This window comes from Chiloscyllium punctatum, chromosome 12 (genome assembly GCF_047496795.1).
Source record: "Chiloscyllium punctatum isolate Juve2018m chromosome 12, sChiPun1.3, whole genome shotgun sequence".
Classification (NCBI taxonomy): Eukaryota; Metazoa; Chordata; class Chondrichthyes; order Orectolobiformes; family Hemiscylliidae; genus Chiloscyllium; species Chiloscyllium punctatum.
In genome coordinates, this window is record NC_092750.1 from 71959181 (window position 1) to 71986119 (window position 26939).

At 45.4% G+C, this 26939-nt stretch overlaps 1 protein-coding gene across 2 annotated transcripts in view; it reads right to left on the bottom strand.

The window, feature by feature from the left end:
• The window catches only part of rnf123 (ring finger protein 123), a 402816-nt gene that overhangs the window by 153192 nt on the left and 222685 nt on the right, over window positions 1-26939 (bottom strand). For both annotated transcript variants that reach the window (XM_072582761.1, XM_072582762.1), the window contains exon 33: window positions 13643-13831. In XM_072582761.1, coding sequence (XP_072438862.1) covers window positions 13643-13831 — 189 coding nt within the window. The remainder of the gene's footprint in view (window positions 1-13642; window positions 13832-26939) is intronic.

Consider the following 26939-nt stretch of genomic DNA (forward strand, 5'->3'; position numbering starts at 1 on the left):
CTTGACACTGCAATTTCTGCAATGTCACTGGATCAAATCTTTCCAATTGCACTGGGTATATCTATACCTAATGGAGTGATGTAGCTCAAGACGGACGCTTATTAACACCTTCTCAAGGACAATTAGGGATGAATAATAAATATTAGCCTTGCTGCCACTGGTCTCACCGCACGAAAAATTAAGAAGAACTATTCCTTTTATTCTGCACTTCTGATTATTTACTGTTACCATCCTATCATGTTCATTCACATCAGCCTGGAATATCTAAAGGCATAGCTAGAACTACTAAGATCAAGTTTTCAGAATCTGAAATTGACTCTTACTTCATCAGGACTTAATTTATGGGCCAGCTCTCATAATGAACCATGTTAGGAATGATGCACCATAGAATTATAAAATCCCGAGTGTCAATGCAGGCCATTCGGCCCATTGAGCACACATCAACCCTCCAAAGAGCATCCCACCCAGAACACCTCCCCGCATCCCACCCACCCTATAACCCTGCTTTTTCCATAGCCAATCAACCTAACTTTCACATCTTTGGATTGTGGGAGAAAACTGGAGCACCTGGAGGAAACCCATGCAGATAAGTGGAGAATGTACAAACTCTGAATAGATAGTCACCAGAGGGTGGAATCAAGGCCAGGTGCTGTGAGGCAACAGTGCTAACTACTAAGCCACTGTGCCGCACCATTCTCCAGGGTTACACAGATGGGGGACATGCGCACCAGGACAATTCTCCAGTCTGGTGGAGTAAGTGCTGGACTGAGGGAAAGCTAAAATAAAGGTATAAACCTAATTTGTTCTCTCTCTTGCTTATTAGTGCAACAGGTCAGTGACAGAATATATCATATTGCCCAACCTTCAAATAGACTTCTTTATATTTATTATCCTGTAGATAACTGGAGGGAATAATCCTGGGCGCCTTCAACATTGACCCTGGTTGACTTGCCAACCAACCAGCACCCTCTTGCCCTGTCGTACAAATTAGGATTGTTTGAAATCTGGCGTTCTTGCATTTGTTCTGATGAATGTCAGATTTGTCTCTCTTTTCAGCAATGTCTGGGGTGGGTGGAGGGGTTCAGGAAAGCAAAGAGAGGGAGGGTTCAGTGAAGCAGCTACAATCAGGTATGTGAAACAGGATGGAGAATTTTAAAATTGAGGTACTGCTTGACTGGAATCAATGTAGGATAAAAGCAGCACTGGGTTATTGGGTGCATATAAAGACAGAGGCAGAGTTTGGATGACTTCAAGCTTTTGTTGGGTAGAAACTGGGAGACTAGACGAAATTGCATCAGAATAGTCAAGACTACATATCACAAAATGAGGACAAGGCTTTCAGAAGCGGATGAGCAGTTGGGGAAGTGAAGATGGGTGACGTTATGGAGTTGACAATAGGCAGTTTCAGTATTAGTTTAGGTATATGGTTCATAGCTGAAAATGTGTTGCTGGAAAAGCACAGCAGGTCAGGCAGCATCCAAGGAACAGGAGAATCGACGTTTCGGGCATCAGCCCTTCTTCAGGAATGGCTGATGCCCGAAACGTTGATTCTCCTGTTCCTTGGATGCTGCCTGACCTGCTGCGCTTTTCCAGCAACACATTTTCAGCTCTGATCTCCAGCATCTGCAGTCCTCACTTTCTCCTCGTATATGGTTCATAAGTCAGTAAGTTTGAACATTGTATCAAGGCTGTCAACCATCTCCAAAGTTTCCCAGGGAGAGAGATGGAGTTGACAGCTAGGGAGTAGAGCTTGTAGCAGTGACTGCAGTTAATTATTTCAGAAATTTCTGTTTATCCAATTCTGAAAGATTCGCAAGGAGTTTGACAACTTCTAGTTAGTGGAGGAGTTTTGAGATGTGATGGTAAGGTAAGATGAATGCTTCCACTGCATATGGGAAAAAGAATCTTTTCTTCAGATGTTGCCGCCGAGGGGTAACCTGCAAATGAGAAATAGGAGGAGACCACAAACAGATAATTGGGTAACTGTACAGGGGTGAAAGGAGAAGTAATAAACTGGCTACAATTGGCTATAGACAAGAATGGGACCCAGTCAGTGTAGCTCTACACAACTGTATGATTAGAGAGGAAGATGGTGTCAAAAGCTGCAGACAAGTGGTGAAGATTGAGGAGGGAATGTTGTGAGGAAATTTGTGGTGCCCAAGGAAGAGAAATGAAAATACCATGATGAACTGTTCTGACAGCAATCATTCCACAGTGCAGTCTCACCCAAACCGAAAACACCATAGCCTCTGCCAACGTGAAACAGTAGATATGAATTGAGACAGGTATGAAGTACTTCACGGCATATAACACTGCTCTACCGTAAGGAGGCCAAACGCAGGTATAAGGGTAACACCTAAAACTTTTTGGGTGGCATTTATCAAATTGAAAATACCCATGTGAGACTGTCATTGATTGTAATTTCTTCCAACTTGGCAAGTGAGGAAGACTATTTTGATATCTGATCTCCAGGAGGCTAGTTGGGGTTTTGAGGACAATTGTGATCATTTGTTATTGAATTCAAGTTATCATGACAGGACTTGAACTCTCAAACCTCTGGCTTCAGTTTGGTACTACAGCCACAATGCTAACTTACCTGGTGTAAATTTGTATCGTATTAACCTAAAGACATGCACTAATGTAGATGGACACAATGGCTGTAAGATTGAGACAACACAACAGGGGCAATTTCCAATCTGGACACTTGAGTGGAAATCTGGCAGAGTGAATTATCCACCTGCTATATTCTATTCCATCCCTACACAATATATGTATGTGGTACTCATAGATAACTTCTCTATGCGGTGCTTGTGTGGGCTGCCTAGTGTCTATAAGATGAATTCGCAATGAGCTGATGGCCCCTGAAATGTCTTTGTCAATTCAAGTACTATATCTCATTTTACAATTGCTGGACAATTTCAAGCTGCAGCTCAGCACCCACCAGGAAACCTCTCTATCATCCTGTAATCAGCAGAGCAGGAGAGATAACAGGTCGCCTGGTTGTATTCTCCTCTCTTACTCAGCCGCTTATTCCATTTCATCTGACCTTTACATTACAGATACAGCTTCTTTTTAATGAGATTAATTGGGATGCTGGTGGAGACTATATGGGCTCTCCCTCAGGTCAGGCAGCGTTTAACTGAGACAAACTGACCAGAATCTCAGAATCAAAGATGAATCCCAGTCTGATTGATTGAGCAATGAAGTGAGCATTGTAAACCAAATTATTTCACTGTGTCAATGGAAATACAGGGTATTTTTAACCTGTTTGGATTTGTTTGGACCCACAGCTGGCACGGGTTTGTCTTGAAGCGAGAGGTGACGATGACTAACATATGCATTTTAATCAGAAAATCCAAACCCAGTTGGCTCTTATTGTAATCAGCTGTCAGTAATACATGCTGTTTGAGTGATGAAAATTGGTGATGCTGCCTGGAGCTGCAACTAATAAGGTTACTGTAAAGGTTCAACCCACAGTATTAAAGGAGTAGCATTATAAGGATGGAATATGTAATGGACCGGGCAAGTGCTACAATAATGCTACAAACTAAAATGAGCTTGCAATGTGCTGGGAATAATTTGACAAAACTCTTCCCAGCCAATTCCTTCACCATTCAAGCAGTATACCAACTTTCAGAGGAAACTCAATCCATCTGAAGATGCACTCTGCCACGGGAAACCAAACCATTTCAAATATATGTACAGGACTTAAATTATGATTGTCCAACAGACTGCACACTGTTTGTCCATTTAGTATTAATGAGAAGATGTCGACTGTGCTTTGGTTGGTAGCACTGAACCTCTGAATCAGTAACATGTAGGCACAAGTCCCACTCCAGAAACTTGAATACATAATCTAGGCCAAAACACCCAGTGCAGTACCACAGGAGGGCTGCATTGTCAGATGTTGTGCCTTGTGGATAAGATGTTAATGTGAAACCCAGTCTACTTTCTCCAATGCTTTGAACATATCCCATGAGACTATTCAAAGAAGAGCAAGAGAATTCTCTGTTGGCATTTATATCACTCAACCTAAAATGGTGTGAGTGATCATTTATAACATGATCAGTGCATTGACTATATGAATTGGAAGGTCATGTTGCCGCTGTACAGGATATTGGTTAGGCCACTTTTGAAATACTTTGTGCAATTCTGGTTTCCCTGCTATAGGAAATACTTGGAAAGATTCAGAAAAGATTTACAAGGATGTTTAAAAAGCAACAAAGAACAACGAAGCAAGCAATAACGAAAGGAAAGCTAGATTATGAATGCAAACTAGCACAGAACATAAAAATAGGTAGGAAAACATTTTATAAATGTATAAAACAGAAAAGGATGGCTAAAGTGGACGTAGGTCCCTTGCAGGATGAGAAAGGGGAATTAATTTTGGTTAATGCTAATACGGCTGAGGCCTTGAATAAATATTTTGTGTCAGTCTTCACAGTGGAAGATGTGTCAAACATGCCAAAGAATGATGCTAAGGATACGATGGGAGGTGAGGACCTCAATTCAATTGTTATCACCAAAGGGGTAGTGCTGAGCACACTTGAGGGTCTAAAAGTAGATAAAGTCCCCTGGTCCTGATGGAATGCATCCCAGGGTGCTGAAAGAAATGGCAGAAGTTATAGTAGATGTATTAATGGTAATTTACCAATATTCACTGGATTCCTGGCTGGTCTTAGCAGACTGGAAGACAGCAAATGTTACGCTGCTGTTTAAAAAAGGGTGTAGGCAAAAGGCAGGTAACTCTAGGTCAGTTAGCTGAACATCTGTAGTTGAGAAATGCTGGAGCTATCATTCAAGAAGGAATAGTGAGACATCTGGATGGAAAGGGTTCAGTCAGCAGACGCAGCATGGATTCAGGAAGAGAAGGTTGTATTTAACAGACTTACTGGAGTTCTTTGAGAATGTAATAAGCGCGGTGGATGGAGGGAACAGATGGATGTTGAATACTTGGATTTCCAGATGGTATTCAATAAGGTGCCACATAAAACACTCATTCATAAGAATGGATGGACTTGCAGGGAATGATTAGATTAGATTACATTACATTACAGTGTGGAAACAGGCCCTTCGGGCCAACAAGTCCACACCAACCCGCCGAAGCGCAACCCACCCAGAGCCCTACATTTACCCCTTACCTAACACTCCGGGCAATTTAGCATGGCCAATTCACCTGACCTGCACATCTTTGGACTGTGGGAGGAAACCGGAGCACCCGGAGGAAACCTACGCAGACACGGGAAGAATGTGCAAACTCCACACAGTCAGTCACCTGAGGCGGGAATTGAACCCGGATCTCTGGTGCTGTGAGGCAGCAGTGCTAACCACTGTGCCACAGTGCCGCCCACTAGCATATACTAGCATGAATTGAGGACTAGATAATCTTTAGAAAGCAGAGAGTTGAGATAAATTGGTGTTTCTCTGGTTGGAGATAAGTGGTAAGCAGAATGCTGCAGGGGTCGGTGTTGGGTCCCCAACTGTTTGTGATATATATACATAATTTGGAAGAAGAGACCAGATGTAACGTATCAGAGTTTGCTGATGACACTAAATTGAGTAGAAAGGCAAACTGTGCAGAGGATATGAAGGACCTGCAGAAAGATTGAGATAGGTTAAGTGAATGGGCAAGGGTTTGGCAGATGGAGTATAGTGATGGTAAATGTGAGATTATCCACTTTGGAAGTCAAAGTAATAGGTCAGAGTATTATTTAAATGATGAAAGGTTGCAGCATGCTGTTGTGCAGAGGAACTTAGGAGTGCTCGTACATGAATCGCTAAAAGTTGCTATGCAGATGCAACAAGTAATCAGGAAGTCAAATAGAATATTGGCTTTCATTGCTAGAGGGATTGAATTTAAGAGCAGTGAGGTTCTGCTGCAATTGTACAAGGTGTTGGTGAGACCGCACCTGGAGTACTGTCCTCAGTTCTGGTCTCCTTACTTGAGGAAGGATATCCTGGCTTTGGAGGCAGTGCAAAGGAGGTTCACCAGGTTGACTCCGGAGATGAGGGCGTTACACCATGAGATGAGGTTGAGCCGGCTAGGACTCTACTCGCTAGAATTTAGAAGAATGAGAGGGGATTTTACAGAAACATAAAATTATGAAAGGGATAGATAAGAGAGGCAGTCAAGCTGTTACTGCTGGTGGGTGAGATCAAGATTCAGGGACATGGCCTCAAGATTAGGGGGAGTAGATTTCGGACAAAGACAAGGAGGAACTGCTTTTCCCAGACAGTAGTGAACCTATGGAATTCTCTGCCCAACGAAGCAGTAGAGACAGCTTCATTAAATATATTCAAGACACAGTTGGATGTGTTTTTGCATGGTAGGGGAATTAAGGGTTATGGGGATAATGCAGGTAGGAGGGGCTGAGATGACGTATAGATCAGCCCTGATCTTAATGAATGGCAGAGCAGGCTTGGCAGGCCAAGTGGCCTACTCCTGCTTCTATTATTATGTTTCAAGTGTTGGAGGGTGTAAGCTATAGGGAGAGACTGAATAGACCAGGCTTATTTTCAGAGTCTGAGGAGCAACCTGACAGAGGTTTATAAAATCGTAAGGGACATGGATAGGATAAATAGACAAGGTCTTTTCCCTGGGGTGGGGAGTTGGTTGAGAAGGGAAAGATTTAAAAGGGACCTAAGTAGCAATTTCTTCATGCTAAGTGTGGTGTGTGTATGGAACAAGTTACCAAAGAAAATGGTGGAGACTGGTACAATTACATCATTTAAAAGGTATCTGAACGGATATATGAATAGGAAGAGTTTGGACGGATATAGGCCAAATACTGGCAAATAGGACTAGATTAGATTAGAATATCTGGTTGGCATGGACGAGTTGGACTGAAGAGTCTGTTTCTATGCGGTACATCTCTATGACTCTAAGTAGTAACCCATTGCTGATGAGGCAATAATCCTTGAGATTAGATGTGCTACTTTAGTTGATCGAAGTGCAGGTAGCATTGCGAGTGCTACTTACTAGCCCTGAGCCAAGCAAAGCCTTGCTTTTGAGCACTGCCCACAGCCTCATGCTGGCAAGCGAGTTTCAGTGGGCATTGGACAGGTACAGGATGAAGCTCTACTGTGACTGTACCAGTGTCAGACTATTTGTAGCTGAGGTTCTAATGAAGAATGGGCAGTAGAGCAACAAACTGAACTCCTGAATGGATCCATGTTGTTGTAATTCAACACCTTCAGAGGAGGACGACAGAAAATCAGCAATTTGAAAACTCTGACTGGAGCAACATAGTATGCCAATGCCAGGCTGCCTGAGAATAAAACTCAGTTTTTTAAATTCTGTGGTCTGTTCACATATGCTTTTCCTATTTGTACTGCAATGGTTTTCTTAGCAGGATTGTTTCCTCTCTTGCAATCTTACCAATGAGCTCAATCAGCCATAGGAATTTGTGTTGCAGACATTTCGTCCCCTGTCTAGGTGACATTCTCAGTGCTTGGGAGCATCCTGTGAAGCGCTTCTGTGATCTTTCCTCTGGCATTTGTAGTGTACAAATGCCGGAGGAAAGATCACAGAAGCGCTTCACAGGAGGCTCCCAAGCACTGAGGATGTCACCTAGACAGGGGACAAAATGTCTGCAACACAAATTCCCAGCTCGGCGAAAAGAACCACAACGAGCACCCGAGCTACAAATCTTCTCCCAAACTTAGGGATTTGCTGTCGGAAAGCAGGTCATATGTTGTGTGGCAATAGTGAGTCTAACAGATCCTGAAGTTCAACACTACAGGCTAACTCCTAATGCCTGATATGTCAAATATACGACAAAAATAGATGAATTACGTACAGTACTTTTTACTTTTAGATGCATACCTGAGAATAGGTGGCTCAGAAACATCGCAAATTAACAGTGAACCTGGATACTCTCACAAAGTCAACAACTGAAACAAGAATGTTGAGACAAAGGGACAGGACAATGGAAAACAATGAGCTGCAGTGTTAGGGGAGTAATTAATTCAGAATTTAATTAACATCCACACAGTAGATCATAAACAAGAGTGACATTTCAATAGTTTATGGCAGTCATTCAAATTCAGTGATTAAATCAATGCCTTGTATCTGTACTCTACATCAGTAGAATTATTCTCACCTGTACGCTGGCATACAAATGAAATGACAGGGTTAGTAACTGAAGACTAGGTAAAAACAATGACTGCAGATGCTGGAAACCAGATTCTGGATTAGTGGTGCTGGAAGAGCACAGCAGTTCAGGCAGCATCCGAGGAGCAGTAAAATCGATGTTTCGGGCATGAGCCCTTCATCAGGAATAAAGGCAGAGAGCCTGAAGTGTGGAGAGATAAACTAGAGGAGGGTGGGGGTGGGGAGAAAGTAGCATACAGCACAATAGGTGAGTGTGGGAGGGGATGAAGGTGATAGGTCGAGGGCGGGGAAGGGTAGAGTGGATAGGTGGTTGAAGAGCTTCAGGGCAGAGGAAATGACCTGGGAGTTGCAGTGGGAGATTTCATTGCAGGGGAAGGTGCTGGGAGTGGAGGTTGGGTTGATGGGGGGTGTGGACCTGACGAGGGAGTCACGGAGGGAGTGGTCTTTTCGGAACGCTGATAGGGGAGGGGAGGGAAATATATCCCTGGTGCACCTTCCCCTGCAACCACAAGAAATGCAAAACTTGCGCCCACACCTCCCCCCTTACTTCCCTCCAAGGCCCCAAGGGATACTTCCATATTCGCCACAAATTCACCTGCACCTCCACACACATCATTTGTTGCGTCCGCTGCACCCGATGTAGTCTCCTCTATATTGGGGAGACAGGCCGCCTACTTGCGGAACATTTCAGAGAACACCTCTGGGACACCCGGACCAACCAACCCAACCACCCCGTGGCTCAACACTTCAACTCCCCCTCCCACTCCACCAAGGACATGCAGGTCCTGGGACTCCTTCATCGCCAGACCATAGCAACACGATGGTTGGAGGAAGAGCGCCTCATCTTCCGCCTAGGAACCCTCCAACCAAAAGGGATGAACTCAGATTTCTCCAGTTTCCTCATTTCCCCCCCCCCACCACCTTGTCTCAGTCAAATCCCTCGAACTCAACACCACCTTCCTAACCTGCAATCTTCTTCCTGACCTCTCCGCCCCCACCCCCACTCCAGCCTATCACCCTCACCTTGACCTCCTTCCACCTATCGCATTTCCAACGCCCCTCCCCCAAGTCCCTCCTCCCTACCTTTTATCTTAGCCTGCTGGACACACTTTCCTCATTCCTGAAGAAGGGCTCATGCCCGAAACATCGATTCTCCTGCTCCTTCGATGCTGCCTGACCTGCTGCGCTTTTCCAGCCACACATTTTCAGCGCTTATTAAAAGGTCACCCCACATTAGCTTCCAGAGGATCTCCAGAGCTTTGGGATCGGTCAGTCACCTTGATTCGCCCAACGCTGGAGACAGATTTCTCTGGGGCCTCTAGTGCCAGTTCCTTATCACTGGACTTTCACTCCTGCCCACATCAAACAGGCAATAATGCCTGCAAGATTCAGCCATGTGTTTAGGAGCTTGCTTTGTCTGCACCTGGTGTGCTTGTTTAATTTGGCTTCATTATTTCAGGAAAGGTAATATTGTATGGATGAGAATGGAATAGTGTAGATTAGATAGGCTTCAGATTGGTTTCACAGGTTGGCGCAACATCGGGGTCCGAAGGGCCTGTACTGTGCTGTATTGTTCTGTGTTCTATAAAAGATGTGCAATGAAGGTTCACCAGACTGACCTGGAAGAGAGATTGGGCAAACAGGGTTCTATAGAATCTCAATGAATAAGAGGTGATCTCATTAAAACTGATCGAATACTTAGATAAGGGAGAAGCAGGTAAGATATATCCCCTGATTGGAGACTCTAGAACCAGAGGCACCATTTATCAATAAGGGGGAGAGTGCCACTTACACCCAAAATGAGAAGAAGGGTGTGAACCTTTGGAATCCTCTACTGCAAAGGGGGTATGTTCAATGCAGAGATTGATCATCAGAAATCTAACAGTAGTGTACAAGGTTTATGGGAATGGGGAGGATAAAAAAGCATTGCAGTGTTTGAACAGCCATGATCGTATTAAATGGTGGGGCAGCCTTGACAGGCTGAATAGCTTACTTCTGTTTCCATGTTTCTAAATTTGGGGGCATGAATACGAAAATGAAATGCCAGAGTTAAAAATTCCCCAGATGAAAAGAGAAGTAATGTTTGCAAAGTTTCTTCAACATAGCTTACAGGAGCATTATAATATAGACACCAAACCAGATGAGGAGGTATTAGGAACAATGACCAAAAGCTTGGTCAAAAATGTAGCTTTTAAGATAGCTTCTCTTGCCTCAGCATGCATCAACATTGCTCATTCACAGAAAAATCGAGCACATAATAAATTTGTTGCAGTAGGCCAGCTGTGAGATATATTGGTTGTTTGGTTATATTAACCCTCGTGAATGTCATCCCCCCCAGATATTTAGATGTCCTATATCGGACCTTAGAAGGATCGAGTTCCATTGAAGATTTCTGTAGTAGATGGGTACAGTATTTGTATTTTAACTATTTAATCGCAGCAGCCATTCTTTTAGTGTATTGGAAATGTTGGACTAATGTAGAAATAATACCAATGTTGTATGATTGAGTGTAGGAACCACAATACTTAGTCTTCACCAGGACTTCAGGACTGTGGAACCCCTCACCTTCCTCAGATTTTCCTTCAATGCACAACCTTCAAGCTTTGAAATACCAATGTCTAATCACTGCTTCCTGATTGACCTAACCTCTCTCATTCTCCTTATTTTTGACAGTTTATCAGTAAAGATAAATGTTGCCACTGGGTTTACTTGGTATATTGTCCTGCGGTACCAGAGGGGGGGGGGTAAAGTAAGTCACACAGTGGCACCATGCAGTAGGCTTTGTGAGATGTTATTAATTTACTTCAGATCTAGTCCGTGACTGCCAACAACAGTTAGTGTACCTACTAACTGACTTAGACCTCCATTCTCAAAATCCTCATTGTCTGGTTTCTGACCCTCTATTTAAGCAACTGCTTCTCCACCACATTCTCGCCTCCTGCTTTGATGCCCTAGGCCTCCCCTGTGCCATACACCCCTGCCCAACCCCGAAAAACAGATTAATCTCTCTCATCCTTGCTGTGCCTAGTCTTTGCTATTTAAGTGTATGGGATTCAGGCTTATGAGAACATGGCTGACAATTAGCTTAACCATGCACTGCCAGATCTGGTTGGAGCAGCTAAAACCCATTGCATGCTGCTTTCATCTTTAAAACAGCTCACTATTTCAGGATCACCCTTGATGACAAGATAACTTCTTTTATGTACTACTCTTCATCTTAAAACCTTCTCCCCTTCAACCTTCATCTTCAACATAATTTGTGAGCAGCTCATGGATTGTTTTATCACTAAGATCAATCCCATCCAATCAGCTGCCTCTGATGCATCCCTCACTCCTAGTCCACCTGGCCCAACTTCCTCCAAAGCTGTCTCCTACCCGAGCCTGAACTTGCATCTTGTTCTCATTTCTGTCCTACCTCCTCATGTACCCTCTTGGAGTTATCTGAGAGGAGACTCAGCCTGTTCCCTTAATCTCATTCTCACTAAACTGCTCACCAGCAGATTTCCTGCTCCTTTGTCCCTATGTTAGTTCATATTTTTAACAATTCTCTGTCCTTCTCTCCTTTAAATTTGCTGTCATCACTTCTCAAAAAGACCAAGACTTTTTGACTTTGTCCATCCGATCTCCATCCTCCCTTTCCTCTCCAAAGTCCTCGAACATAGTACTGTTTCCCAATTTCATTCCCTTCTTTGCTAGAACTCCACGTTTCGTTACCTGCAACACTATCAAAACAGCTACAATTAAATCCACTGATGATATTCTATGTGGATGTGAAAAGAGTAGGTTTTGTCTCCTTGTCCTTTGATTAGGTTGACTACCTTTCGCCTCTCCACCATTGTCTGGCTGAGCGGGACTGCTTTCAAATGGTTCTATGCAGAAACTCACTTGCAGTAGATTTCCTTCCGGGTCCTGCACCATTAGATCCTTTGGGAACAGTGGGGGTGTCTGTGACTGCCTCCTATTCCCATCTACATGCTGACTTTGTTCCAAACATAGTGTTAGCATACAAGTGATGACTGATGACACTCCGTTCTACCTCACCACCTGCTTTTGTGTCATGACTTTTGTATCTGAGTTCCTGGGTTCTCTTCATCAAACTAGTGAACCTTTTGAGTTTTCAGAATTCTTGATAATTTATTGAACCTAATTCTGTAGTGAGATTTGAAATCTCAAAACTAGGCCATTAAACCCTTCACAGTTTTGAGAACACAACCTGAACATTTTCAGTCACTGTCACACTGGCTAAAATGCCAAAACAACCTAGGAGTCTTCAGTTAGTGGCGTGGAGAGATAAACTAGAGGAGGGTGGGGGTGGGGAGAAAGTAGCATAGAGTACAATGGGTGAGTGGGGGAGTGGATGAAGGTCAAGGGGAGAGGGACTCCCTGAGGTTCTTGTAGAGAGAGGAGGAAAACTTCTTCAAGGCAGGCATCCTTGCAAGAGGATCCGCAGTAGGGTTAAAATCAACGAGGTAACAACAATGACTGCAGATGCTAGAAACCAGATTCCGGATTAGTGGTGCTGGAAGAGCACAGCAGTTCAGGCAGAGTAGCAATAAAATCTCCTACTGCAACCCCCAGGTCATTTCCTCTGCCCTGAAGCTCTTCAACCACCTATCCACTCCACCCTCTCCTCCCTGACCTACCACCTTCATCCCCTCCCCCACTCACCCATTGTACTCTATGCTACTTTCTCCCCACCCCCACCCTCCTCTAGCTTATCTCTCCATGCTTCAGGCTCTCTGCCTTTATTCCTGATGAAGGGCTCATGCCCGAAACGTCGATTTTACTGCTCCCCAGTCTGCCTGAACTGCTGCGCTTTTCCAGCAACACATTTTCAGCTCTGATCTCCAGCATCTGCAGCCCTCACTTTCTCCTCTGGCCTTTTAATAACTGAGAGTGGCATTGTTTGACCATTCATTTCATTTCCGGTTCAGGTTAAAAGCAGCAAGGAGTCATGATTGGTGAGATTTTTTTTTTAGAAACTCCATTCGAATTACACAAAAGAAGCAAAAAGACAGCAATGAATGGTAATCCCAGCAAAGTTACACCTACAAACTCAGATTTGCTCACGGATTGGAAAGGAGAGCTGGAGAACCATGCAGTGGGGGGAGGTTTGGATTGTTCCAGTTTGTCATTTCCCCTGGGGTCCATACTCCCTCGTGATAGCGGGACCCACAGTACCAGTACCACAGTCAGGTGAGTGGTGGCTAAAAGTATTCAATAAAAGGGTGGAATCGATTGCTCCCTATAAAGGTATGATCCTTAGTTCTGCAGTCCATTTACAAGCAGATTCTCAATTTAACAAAAGTAATTGTTCACAGAAACTATGTTGACTCCAGAAAAGAATCTTTAATTGCATTCAGAATAGAAGGCATATAATTGGAAATCTTCAGCCAAAAGCTCATTTTGTGATAACTGATTATTAGTGACAAGCTAGTACTCGTTCCCTCACACACACATACAAACATAGATCAAAGGAAAAGCAATACATTTTGCCAAGATTGATGTACCTCTGGGCTGGAAGCATACCTGTGCGAGGCGTCTCAGTAGCAGTTCTGCGGATGGTCTGGACCAATTCAGGAAGATCTCAGGGACGAGAGTGATGGTCATCTCCAGGACCCTTAGCAAGCTCACAGAAAGATCAAAGCAGGTGGCACACACTTTCAGCTGCCGACTGTCGACAAAGTTTCGCTCTGGTCGTTCGGCTGCCTGCTGGATCTACAAGGAAAGAGAAGCGTGAATGGATAAAAAGAAGCTACTTCTAGATTGCAACAAGGATCTGACTACTCAATGAACTGAATCTACTGGGACAGGAAAAGAGCAGTGTGAACGGGCTTGCACAAGGATCAAAAACTGAACGCTGTCATGGAGTAAATGAAACAAGTCCATCGCTTCCAAATCACCTGCCTCTTTTCTTCTTTTATCTAAACCGCACCTCTGCATTCCCTCTTTTCAGTTCGACTTCTAGTGCATTATGCCATCCCAAAACCTGGGTCCAACTATTTCTCCAAGATGGTGGCTGCAGAGTAGACAGTGTCCAGACTCAGCCCAGGGCTCACCCTTTCTTTGTTCTTCTCCTATTAAATTCTTGTAGTTTTTTTTTAAGAACCTTACCTTGTGGAGAGAGTGGCTATGACGGCTTTGGAGCGTTTCAGCAGCTGAGGCTCCAGGAGAGGCATTGCCAGCAGACGGCGGGCTCAGAATGGAGAGGGCACAGTCAGGGGGGCCCGGGACAGAGAGGGGACGGCATGGAGCAGACAGCCAGTGGGCTCGGAGCAGAGCGGACAGCCAGTGAGCCAGGAGCTGTGCAGGATGACAGAAGTCGGCAGGCCCAGAGGAGCCGACTGGCTGGGATCAGAGAAAGGAAGCTGGTGGTTGACAGGCAGGTGCCTGGTGTGGTCAGCCAATTTGAGGATCGTTTCAGAAAACATCTCTTGGACACACGCACTAAACAACCCTACTGCCCTGTGGCAGTCAGTAGGTGATGGCCAGTTGGGGTTGTCCCAGCATGGGAGAGAATGAGTCAAAAAGGGTGACGCTGGAAAAGCATAGCCAGTCAGGCAGCATCCAAGGAGCAGGAGAGTCGATGTTTCGAGCATAAACCCTTCATCAGAAATGAGGGGGAGGCCCAAGGGGGCTGAGAGATAAATAGGAGGAGAATGGGGCTGGGGGGGAAGGTAGCTGGGAATGCAATAGGTAGATGAAGATGGGGCAATGATGATAGGTCAGAGCAGATAGGTTGGAAAGAAGCTGGACAGGTAGGACAGGTCAAGAGGCCGGTGTTGAGTTGGAGGGTTGGATGTGAGAGATGAGGAAACCGGTGAAATCAACATTGATCTCGTGTGGTTGGAGGGTCCCAAGGCGGAAGATGAAGTGTTCTTCCTCCAGGCTTTGGGTGACTAGAATCTGGCGGTGGAGGTGGCCCAGGGAGTGGGAAGGGGAGTCGAAGTAGGGTTGTTTAGTGCGTGTGCCCAAGAGATGTTTTCTGAAACAATCCTCAAATTGGCGTCCTGCCTCCCCAATGTAGAGGAGACCACATTGTGGAGAACAGACACAATAGATGATGTGTGTGGAAGGGCAGGAAAATCCCTGTCGGATGTGGAAGGATCTTTTAGGGCCTTGGATGGGTCTGAGGGGGTAAGTGTGGGCACAGGTCTTCCCTTGCCACCAAAAGAAGTGTAAGGGGCTGGGAGTGGAGAGTGGGTTCGTGGGGGGCATGGACCTAACAAGGGAGTCGTGGAGGGAATGGTCTCTGTGCAAAGCAGATAGGTGTGGGGATGGAAATATACCTCTAGTGCTGGGGTCTGTTTGTAGGTGGCGGATATGGCATACGATGATGCATTGTACCGTCTCTCCAACTCGGCATTGCCCTCTTGACCTGTCCTACCTGTCTATCTTCTTACCCATTTATCCGTTCCACCCTCCTCTCTGACTTATCACCAATACCCCCACCTTCATCTATCTATTGCATTCCCAGCGACCTTCACCCCCAGCCCCATCCCCGTCTCATTGATCTCTCAGCCCTCTTGGACCTCCCCCACATTCCTAATGAAAGGTTTATGCTCGTAACATTGACTCTCCTGCTCCTCGGATACTGCCTGACCAGCTGTGCTTCTTTAGCACCACACTTCTTGACTCTGACCTCCAACATCTGCAGTCCTCACTTTGTCCATGGAGGAGAATGAGACCCAAAGAATATTGCACATTATAGCGCAGTACTGGCCCCTTGGCCCTCGATGCTGCGCCAACCTGTGAAACCAATCTGAAGCCTATCTCATTTTCATCCACGTGCATATCCAATGACCATTTAAATGCCCTTAAAGTTGGCGAATCTACTACTGTTGCAGGCAGGCTGTTCCATGCCCCTACTACTCTGAGTAACAAAACTACCCCTGACATCTGTCTTATATACATCAACCCTCAATTTAAAGCTATGTCCCCTTGTGCTATCCATCACCATCCAAGGAAAAAGGCTCTCACTGTTCACCCTATCTATATATCTGATTATCTTATATGTCTCAATTAAGTCACCTCTCAACCTTCTCTCTGACAAAAACAGCCTCACGTCCCTCAGCCTTTTCTCATAAGACCTTCTTTCCATACCAGGCAACATCCTAGTAAATCTTCTCTGAACCCTTTCCAAAGGTTCCACATCCTTCCTATAATGCAGTGACCAGAACTGTACGCAATACTCTTAACTGCAGCCACACTAGAGTTTTGTACAGCTGCAGCATAACCTCGTGTCTCCAAAATTCAATCCCTCTACCAATAAAAGCTGACACACTGTATGTCTTCTTAACAATCCTATCAACTTGGGTGGCAACTTTCAGGGATTTATGTACATAGACACGGAGATCTCTCTGCTCATCTACACTAGCAAGAAGCTTACCATTAGCCCAGTACTCTGCATTCCTGTTATTCCTTCCAAAGTGAATCAACTCACACTTTTCTGCATTAAACTCCATTTGCCACCACTCAGCCCAGCTCTGCAGCGTGGCAATCCCCCAGCGTGGGCGATTGCAGGCTATAGAAGGACTGTAATATCTACATTTTAACTTTATTTCTTTATTTTCCGAGTTTAAATTATGAAGAACTGTAATGTAGAAATTTAGATTATTTTTCTTTATTTGTCTGTTTTTTTGGTACCCAAGATTTGTAACTAGGTACTTTGTACCTAAGATGACACTATGTGTGGCGACATTGTACACTTTTCACTGTACTCCCATACTTTTGTACTTGAGTACACTTGACAATAAAATGTAATTCTAATTCAGCACTTCCTTCCTCTGCCTCTTCACTGTCCTTACAAGGGCACACAACCTCCTTATGAGCAGTAATTTCAATTTCCCTATTGAGGCAGTTGTGTAAGACTCATGCATCAGACAGGGATGAATACCACTTTCTTCTGAGACCCCTTTGACTCTGTTACAGGGTGAGCTATTATCACTACACTCCACATCTCCTTCTCACTAAGATGTAGGAATATTACCATGTTTCAGATATGAAGGTTGTAAGGCCTCTAATATCAGTTACAGATTAAAATCACCCAGGGCCAACCCAACAGCAAAAGGATGGACCTTTTGGTACTCATCCAAGTACTCTTCATAAACTGGCAGACATTGGCAGATTTCTTTTCCATTCTGTTGAATAGGTAAACTAATTTTTGGAAGTATAGATAGTCAGACTATTCGCAGTAACAAATAGTAATTGGTACTATATGTTACTGCAAATGGTACATCAGGCCTGTGAATGTTGAGTTAATGTTTATGTCACTGGCAGACAATATACTTTTCTGTGTTGTAACTGCTCACTCATTGATAGAAAAGTACAGCACAGAACAGGCCTTTAGGCCCATGATGTTGTGCCGAGGTTTATTCCTAATTTAAAGTATAATAACTTAACCTATGCACCCCTCAACTCACTGCTATCCGTGTGCATGTCCAACAGTTGCTTAAATGTCCCTAATGATTCTGCTTCCACCACCACCGCTGGCAACGCATTCCATGTATTCACAACTCTCTGCATAAAGAAAATTCCTCTGACATCTCCTCTATACCTTTCTCCTAATATCTTAAAACTATGACCCCTCGTACCCGTCAGTTTACAGGTACTCAGGCAATGTTTGTTATTACCAACCGTTAAAGCCCTGTACTTCTGGCCTGACCTTTTGGAGAACCATGGCATCAAATTACAGAATTATAACTGTGGGGGAGGAGGAAATTTGGTCCCTCGTAGTGCTGGCTCTCCAAATGAGCATTATGACCTCGTGCCATTTTCCTGCCTTTTTTCCATAATCCTGAATTTTGTTTTTACTCAATCATGTAGTGTCCTCTTGAATGTCTCAACTGAAATTTATCTCCAACCGCACTACCGCCCTGTGAATTTTATTATCAAAACTATCTACTGAGTGAAAATGTTTTCTTTTCTCACATCTCATTTGCACTTTTGGAAACTACCTTCTCCACAGGTTCTGGATTCCTTTAAAAGCAGGAACAATTTCATTCTTCTACACTTATCCAGACCCCTCAGGATTTTGGGAACTTTTATCAAACGGAGTCATACAGGTTTAAAAAAAACAACCCCTTAAGTTCAACTCATTCAGGCCAACCAGGTTTCCCAAACTAAACCATTTGCCTGTGCTTGGCCTATAACCCTCTAAACCTTTGCTATCCTTGGATCTGTCAAAATGTCTTCTAAATGTTGAAACTGTATCCGCATCTATTACTTGCTCTGACAATTCATTCCACACACAAACTACCCACTGTGTGAAAACGTTTTGAACCCTTCTCCTATCACCTTAAAATTATGCCCTCGAATTTTAAACTCAGGAGTCCTAGTGTAAGAACTCGATGATCAAGGAAGATGAATTCATAAATGCAGTCAAACAGTTCAGATACTGACCAGCAAATCCTTCCTAGACACAACAATGACGGACTTTAAAAGCAGGCCAAGTGATGAAAAGAACATTGGAGGCCTGTACCACCACTATCTGCATCTCCAAACTACAACAATCACATTAAAGTGAATGTCACCAAAGTAACTCAGACTCCATAAATGAAGCATAATACACCTCACGGTTGTGGAAATGGGAGAACTGAACAAGTGCAGGATTTAGCCCTGCACAGATGCTCACTGTGATGTTAAAACATGTGAAAAGCTACTGCAAGTAGAATGAGTGCAATCTTGACTAAGCCTTCTCCTTTCCAAGCAAAACAGTCCCAACTTCTCCCATATTTCCTCAGAATGTAGCATCAACCCTGGAAAGGGTCTCATTAACCTCTTCCATACTCTTTGCAATTCGTTTGCATTCTTCCTGATATGCAATAGCCGGAACTGTACACAATACTCCAGTCAAAGTCCAACTAGGTTTATACAGGATCACTAAAGGGCTGTTCTGCCTGATTCCATCAATCATCCAGAGCAGAAACCCTTCCTTATGAATTCCGGAGAGGTGTGTTTGAATGTCTGAATTCACACGGAAAACTGTCTGCATTCCTGAAATCAGTTCCATCAAGCTCAAACTGCACTTTAGCCATACTGAAAGTGCCAATGACAATGTCACTGCGACAGGGTCCCACTTTTTATTTTCACACCGAACTACTACTGTGCGGTACCATGCTTTCACTGAGCACCAGTCACAGCAGTCACATTTCTCTGAACTCAAATGTGGATAGACGCAGATGATGCTAGGACTTCTGAGGAAAGTATTGCTATGCTGCAGAGGATCAACAGGCTAATCTATCATTAGAAACACAAACGGTGCATCACTGGGAAAGGAAAAGGAAAATGTTTAAAACATCTGATTCAGTCTGTAGATGTACCTACTAGAGAAGGTGCAAAACCTCAGCTAATCGTGGGAGGTAAGGCAGGGCAGGTGTCTTAGGTGTCGGTGGAGGAGCACTTTGGGGCCAGCGACCAATATTCTATTAGTTTTAAAATAGTGATGGAAAAGGATAGACCAGATCTAAAAGCTGAAGTTCTAAATTGGAAAAAGGCCAATTTTGACGGTATTAGGCAAGAACTTTCAAAAGCTGATTGGCGGCAATTGTTTGCAGGTAAAAGGACAGCTGGAAAATGGGAAGCCTTCAAAAATGAGATAATGAGAGTGCAGAGAAAGTATATTCCTATTAGGGTGAAAGGGAAGGCTGGCAGGTGTCGGGAATGCTGGATGACTAGAGAAATTGAGGGTTTGGTTAAGAAAAAGTTGGAAGCATATGTCAGGTATAGACAGGATAGATTGAGTGAATCCTTAGAAGAGTATAAAGGAAGTGGGAGTTTACTTAAGAGGGAAATCAGGAGGGCAAAAAGGGGACATGAGATAGCTTTGGCAAATAAGAGTTAAGGAGAATCTAAAAGGTTTTTACAAATACATTAAAGACAAAAGGGTAACTAGGGAGAGCATAGGGCTCCTCAAAGATCAGCAAGGCAGCCTATGTGTGGAGCTGCAGGAACGGGGAGATGCTAAACAAGTATTTTGCATCAGTGGAGAAGGGCATGGAAGACACAAAATGTGGGGAAATAGATGGTGACATCTTGAAAAATGTCCATATTACAGAGGTGGTGGTGCTGGATGTCTTGAAATTCACAAAGGTGGATAAATCCACAGGACCTGACCAGGTGTACCAGAGAACTCTGTGGGAAGCTAGAGAAGTGATTGCTGGGCCTCTTGCTGAGACATTTGTATCACTGATAGTCACGGGTGAGGTGCCAGCAGACTGGAGGTTGACCAATGTGATACCACTATTTAAGAAAGGTGGTAGAGACAAGCCAGGGAACTATAGACTGTTGAGCCTGACATCGGTGGTGGGCAAGTTGTTGGAGGGAATCCTGAGGGACAGGATTTACATGTATTTGGAAAGGCAAGGACTGACCAGGGATAGTCAGCATGGCTTTGTGCGTGGGAAATCATGTCTCATGAACTTGGTTGAGTTTTTTGAAGAAGTAAAAAAAGAGGATTGATGAGGGCAGAGCAGTAGATGTGATCTATATGGACTTCAGTAAGGCAGTCGACAAGGTTCCCCATTGGAGGCTGGTTAGTAAGGTTAGATCTCACAGAATCCAGAGAGAACTAGCCATTTGGATATAGAACTGGCTCAAAGGTAGAAGACAGAGGGTGGTGGTGGAGGGTTGTGTTTCAGACTGGAGGCCTGTGACCTACAGGATCAGTGCTGGGTCCACTACTTTTATTCATTTGTATAAATGATTTGGATGTGAACAGAGGTGGCATGGTTAGTAAGTTTGCAGATGACACCAAAATTGGAGGTGTAGAGGACAACCACGGTTACCTCAGATTACAACAGGATCTTGATAAGATGGGCCAATGGGCAGAGGTGTGGCAGATGGAATTTAATTCAGATGAATGTGAGATGCTGCATTTTGAAAAAGCAAATCAGAGCAGGAATTACACACTTAATGGTAATGTCCTGGGGAGTGTTGCTGAACAAAGAGACCTTGGAGTGCAGGTTCATAGCCCTTTGAAAATGAAGTAGCAGGTAGATAGGATAGTGAAGGCGGCGTTTGGTATGCTTTCCTTTATTGGTCAGAGTATTGATTGCAGGAGTTGGGAGGTCATGTTGCGGCTGTACAGGACATTTATTAGGCCACTTTTGGAAAATTGCATGCAATTCTGGTCTCCTTCCTATTGGAAGTGTGTTGTGAAACTTGAAAGGAGTCAGAAAAGACCTACAAGGATGTTGCCAGGGTTGGAGGATTTGAGCTATAGGGAGAGGCTGAATAGGCTGGGGCTGTTTTCCCTGGATCGTCAGAGGCCAAGGGTTGACTTTATACAGGTTTATAAAATTATAAGGGGCACGGATAGGGTAAATAGACAAAGTCTTTTCCTGGGGTGTGAGAGTCCAGAACTAGAGGGCATTGAATTAAGGTGAGAGGGGAAAGATACAAAAGGGACCTAAGGGGCAACAGTTTCACACAGAGGGTGGTATGTGTATGGAATGAGCTGCCACAGGAAGTGGAGGAGGCTGGTACAACTGCACATGGATATAAGAGGGAGGGTTTGAGGAATATGGGCCAAATGCTGGCAAATGGGACTAAATTATGTTGGGGTAACTGGTCAGCATGGACAAGTTGGACCAAAGGGTCAGTTTCCCTGCTGTACATCTCTAAGACTCTATAACTGTAGTACACACTAAAACAAAATCATTTGCAACACTGCTTCTGTGAGATACATCACCGCACACCTATTCTAATATCATTCAAATCTACCATTAGACCTACAGGGTTACAACCAAACAAAAGTAAATCGTGATAACGGTTCGGATTTACTTCCGTCTGCCTCAAAACTGAGACTGCAGCCATAAAATCCAGCTGTGCATCCTTCCAGACCCGACATGAAGACAGCTTGATACCCTTTGAGCATTTGCAGTCAGGGGATTCAGAATCTTCACATCTCTATCTGCTGTTTTTAAAGAAAGTTTGAGAGCTAATAACAATCACAACATTATTCTACACAACATAATCCTTTGTAAGTAAAGTTACAGTCAATTTCCACAGATGGGTGTAAAGGCTTTTAACTAATATGACATATGAAGGAGTTGGAAGGGCTGAGAACTCAATTATACAAAACTCTGAACAAAAACACCATACCCTGTCCTAACTCCATTCTTCTGAGGTTAAATCCTCAACTTATGGGCGACAAGCAGGCTCAGTGGTTAGCACTGCTGCCTCACAGCATGAGCGACCCGGGTTCAATTCCTGCCTCAGGCAACTGTCTGTGTGGAGTCTGCACATTCTCCCCGTTTCTGCATGGGTTTCCTACACGTGCTCCGGTTTCCTCCCATAGTCCAAAGATGTGTTGGTGAATTGGCAATGCTAAATTACCCAGAGTGTTAGGTGCATTAGTCTGAGTAAATATAGGGTAGGAGAATGGGTCTGGGTGGGTTACTCTTCCGAGGGCCAGTGTGGACTTGTTGGGCCAAAGGGCCTGTTTCCATACTGTAGGGAATCTAATCTAATCAATTATATCACCAAACATACCTTCATTGACACTGCCCCACTAGTCTTCTTTGCCACACCATTTTATAAAGGTCCTGCCTCACACATCATCAAAATTGCCCATTAGCTGGATTGACATCATGTCTGTGACTCTCATGTCCCCAAGAAATGGGAGTTAAGATCTTTTATGTGAAAATCCTTCCATGTGTTGACATTTGACAGATACATTTTTCTGCTGCTCAAAATCTGGCTCAAGTCAATACTTCCTCCAACTGGAGATCCTGGCGAATCCTGACTCTTGTTGCACTCCAGCTTTTATCGAAGCGTTCAACTCATGTGGCACTACTCTTTATAGCCAGGTCCTTCTAACAGGATAAAAAAAGTAAGTAATCATATCTGCCAGTTCAGGGACAGGGTCTCAGTGTGGGTCTTTCAGGAATGACACTGGGAAACACTGCAATGCACAAAGGATGACAGAAATTTGGAATTTTCTTCCTGAGCAGAAACTGAGTCAACTGTTACTCTGAAATAGATACATTTTTGTTACCCAAAAGTACCAAGGGATAGGAGGAAAAGGCATCGTTATGAAATCGGACAATCTAACAGGTTTATTTGGAAATACGAGCTTTTGGAGCGCTGCTCCTTCATCAGCTGGTTGTGCAGCATCTTGATCTACGCAGCTATTTGATGAATGAGCAACGCTCTGAAATCTAGTGCTTCCAAATAAACCTGTTGGACTATAACCTAGTGTTGTGAGATTTTTAACTTTGTTCACCCCAGTCCAACACCGGTACCTCCAAGTTATGTAATTGGAGTTGTAGATCAACCATGGCCCCACTGAATGGTGGACCAGATGTAAGGGGATAAATGGCCTCTTGCTCCGTTCCTGTGACCCCATGTTCTCAGTAAGTTTTTTGGTTGTGTTGCTGCAACTGATTGGCCATTGCTCCTCTTATGTAAAGCACTGCAGGCCAATGTCGCTGTTACAAGTACTACATAAATACAACTTGCCCTTTTGTTTTTGAGCTAAATAGACTTGTATAAAAGAACTGGATTGATGAAATAACATGACACACAGCAGGTTAATACACCGCAGAGTGGGGAAAAAAAAAAGAGGGACAAATATGGACTGAGCATTTGGCTTCTCGCTACACCCTGGGACGGGATGCTAAACTGAAATACTGGATCACAAAAGCCACCAAATTGGCTCATACAGCACAGCCCATTTCTGCTCAGATGTTCTTATATGGCACAGTGCCAAAGTAAGCATTGCATTTATCCAAATAATGAATGAGGTGGTGAACAAAAACAACTGAACAAAGTGATCAGCACAGATCTCAAAATCATACTGGGAATCTACTTAAAAGCATACATGGGGCTGGTGGAAGCAGTATTATATTTATGTGCTGAGTAATCTGTGCTTTTATAAAGAGCAAGAGTAAGTGTCTTGCACTTATGCAATTTTTCTATCTCATATTTTATTGATGTTTGGTTTGAATGCAGTGAATGGGATGAAAGTGAAGGTAGTGATTGTTTACTAAAAGCAGATCTGTAAATAAAAAACAGATGATGTGATTTAGCAAAAAAGCAGGCAATTAGTCACAGGAGTACCTGGCTGCCATGCCTGCATCAATATTGGATTACTAAGAACCTTGAGACACACTAAATTCAAAACAAGTGATCGATCTCCAATTCCATTGGCTTCAGGAAAGACCAATCAATGTATCAACAGTATACCTGATAAATGACAGGGCCCACCAATTCCCAAATTACAAGAAACAAAGGCCAGAGTCCACCGACTCCCACAGCCACTGGGTAACGCCAAAGTCTGCTGGCTCCCACAACCCATTCAGTAACTGTCAGAGTCCGCCGACTCCCACAGCCCATTCAGTAACTGCCCTGAGTCCAGACTCCCACAGCCCATTCAGTAACCGCCCAGAGTCTGCTGACTCCCACAGCCCATTCAGTAACTGTCCTGAGTCCAGACTCCCACAGCCCATTCAGTAACCGCCCAGAGTCTGCTGACTCCCACAGCCCATTCAGTAACTGCCCTGAGTCCAGACTCCCACAGCCCATTCAGTAACCGCCCAGAGTCTGCTGACTCCCACAGCCCATTCAGTAACCGCCCAGAGTCCAGACTCCCACAGCCCATTCAGTAACCACCCAGAGTCCGCCGACTCCCACAGCCCATTCAGTAACCGCCCAGAGTCCGCCGACTCCCACAGCCCATTCAGTAACCACCCAGAGTCCGCCGACTCCCACAGCCCATTCAGTAACCGCCCAGAGTCCGCCGACTCCCACAGCCCATTCAGTAACCGCCCAGAGTCTGCTGACTCCCACAGCCCATTCAGTAACTGCCCTGAGTCCAGACACCCACAGCCCATTCAGTAACCGCCCTGAGTCCAGACTCCCACAGCCCATTCAGTAACCGCCCTGAGTCCAGACTCCCACAGCCCATTCAGTAACTGCCCTGAGTCCAGACTCCCACAGCCCATTCAGTAACTGCCCTGAGTCCAGACTCCCACAGCCCATTCAGTAACTGCCCTGAGTCCAGACTCCCACAGCCCATTCAGTAACCACCCAGAGTCCGCCGACTCCCACAGCCCATTCAGTAACCGCCCAGAGTCCAGACTCCCACAGCCCATTCAGTAACCACCCAGAGTCCGCCGACTCCCACAGCCCATTCAGTAACCGCCCAGAGTCCGCCGACTCCCACAGCCCATTCAGTAACCGCCCAGAGTCCGCCGACTCCCACAGCCCATTCAGTAACCACCCAGAGTCCGCCGACTCCCACAGCCCATTCAGTAACCGCCCTGAGTCCAGACTCCCACAGCCCATTCAGTAACTGCCCTGAGTCCAGACTCCCACAGCCCATTCAGTAACTGCCCTGAGTCCAGACTCCCACAGCCCATTCAGTAACCACCCAGAGTCCGCCGACTCCCACAGCCCATTCAGTAACCGCCCAGAGTCTGCTGACTCCCACAGCCCATTCAGTAACCGTCCAGAGTCCGCCGACTCCCACAGCCCATTCAGTAACTGCCCTGAGTCCAGACTCCCACAGCCCATTCAGTAACCGCCCAGAGTCCGCCGACTCCCACAGCCCATTCAGTAACCGCCCAGAGTCCAGACTCCCACAGCCCATTCAGTAACCGCCCAGAGTCCGCCGACTCCCACAGCCCATTCAGTAACCGCCCAGAGTCCGCCGACTCCCACAGCCCATTCAGTAACCGCCCAGAGTCCGCCGACTCCCACAGCCCATTCAGTAACCGCCCAGAGTCTGCTGACTCCCACAGCCCATTCAGTAACTGCCCTGAGTCCAGACTCCCACAGCCCATTCAGTAACTGCCCTGAGTCCAGACTCCCACAGCCCATTCAGTAACTGCCCTGAGTCCAGACTCCCACAGCCCATTCAGTAACCGCCCAGAGTCTGCTGACTCCCACAGCCCATTCAGTAACTGCCCTGAGTCCAGACTCCCACAGCCCATTGAGTAACCGCCCTGAGTCCAGACTCCCACAGCCCATTCAGTAATTGCCCTGAGTCCAGACTCCCACAGCCCATTCAGTAACCACCCAGAGTCCGCCGACTCCCACAGCCCATTCAGTAACCGCCCAGAGTCCAGACTCCCACAGCCCATTCAGTAACCACCCAGAGTCCGCCGACTCCCACAGCCCATTCAGTAACCGCCCAGAGTCCGCCGACTCCCACAGCCCATTCAGTAACCGCCCTGAGTCCAGACTCCCACAGCCCATTCAGTAACTGCCCTGAGTCCAGACTCCCACAGCCCATTCAGTAACCGCCCAGAGTCCAGACTCCCACAGCCCATTCAGTAACCGCCCAGAGTCCGCCGACTCCCACAGCCCATTCAGTAACCGCCCAGAGTCCGCCGACTCCCACAGCCCATTCAGTAACCGCCCAGAGTCCGCCGACTCCCACAGCCCATTCAGTAACCGCCCAGAGTCTGCTGACTCCCACAGCCCATTCAGTAACTGCCCTGAGTCCAGACTCCCACAGCCCATTCAGTAACTGCCCTGAGTCCAGACTCCCACAGCCCATTCAGTAACTGCCCTGAGTCCAGACTCCCACAGCCCATTCAGTAACCGCCCAGAGTCTGCTGACTCCCACAGCCCATTCAGTAACTGCCCTGAGTCCAGACTCCCACAGCCCATTGAGTAACCGCCCTGAGTCCAGACTCCCACAGCCCATTCAGTAATTGCCCTGAGTCCAGACTCCCACAGCCCATTCAGTAACCACCCAGAGTCCGCCGACTCCCACAGCCCATTCAGTAACCGCCCAGAGTCCAGACTCCCACAGCCCATTCAGTAACCACCCAGAGTCCGCCGACTCCCACAGCCCATTCAGTAACCGCCCAGAGTC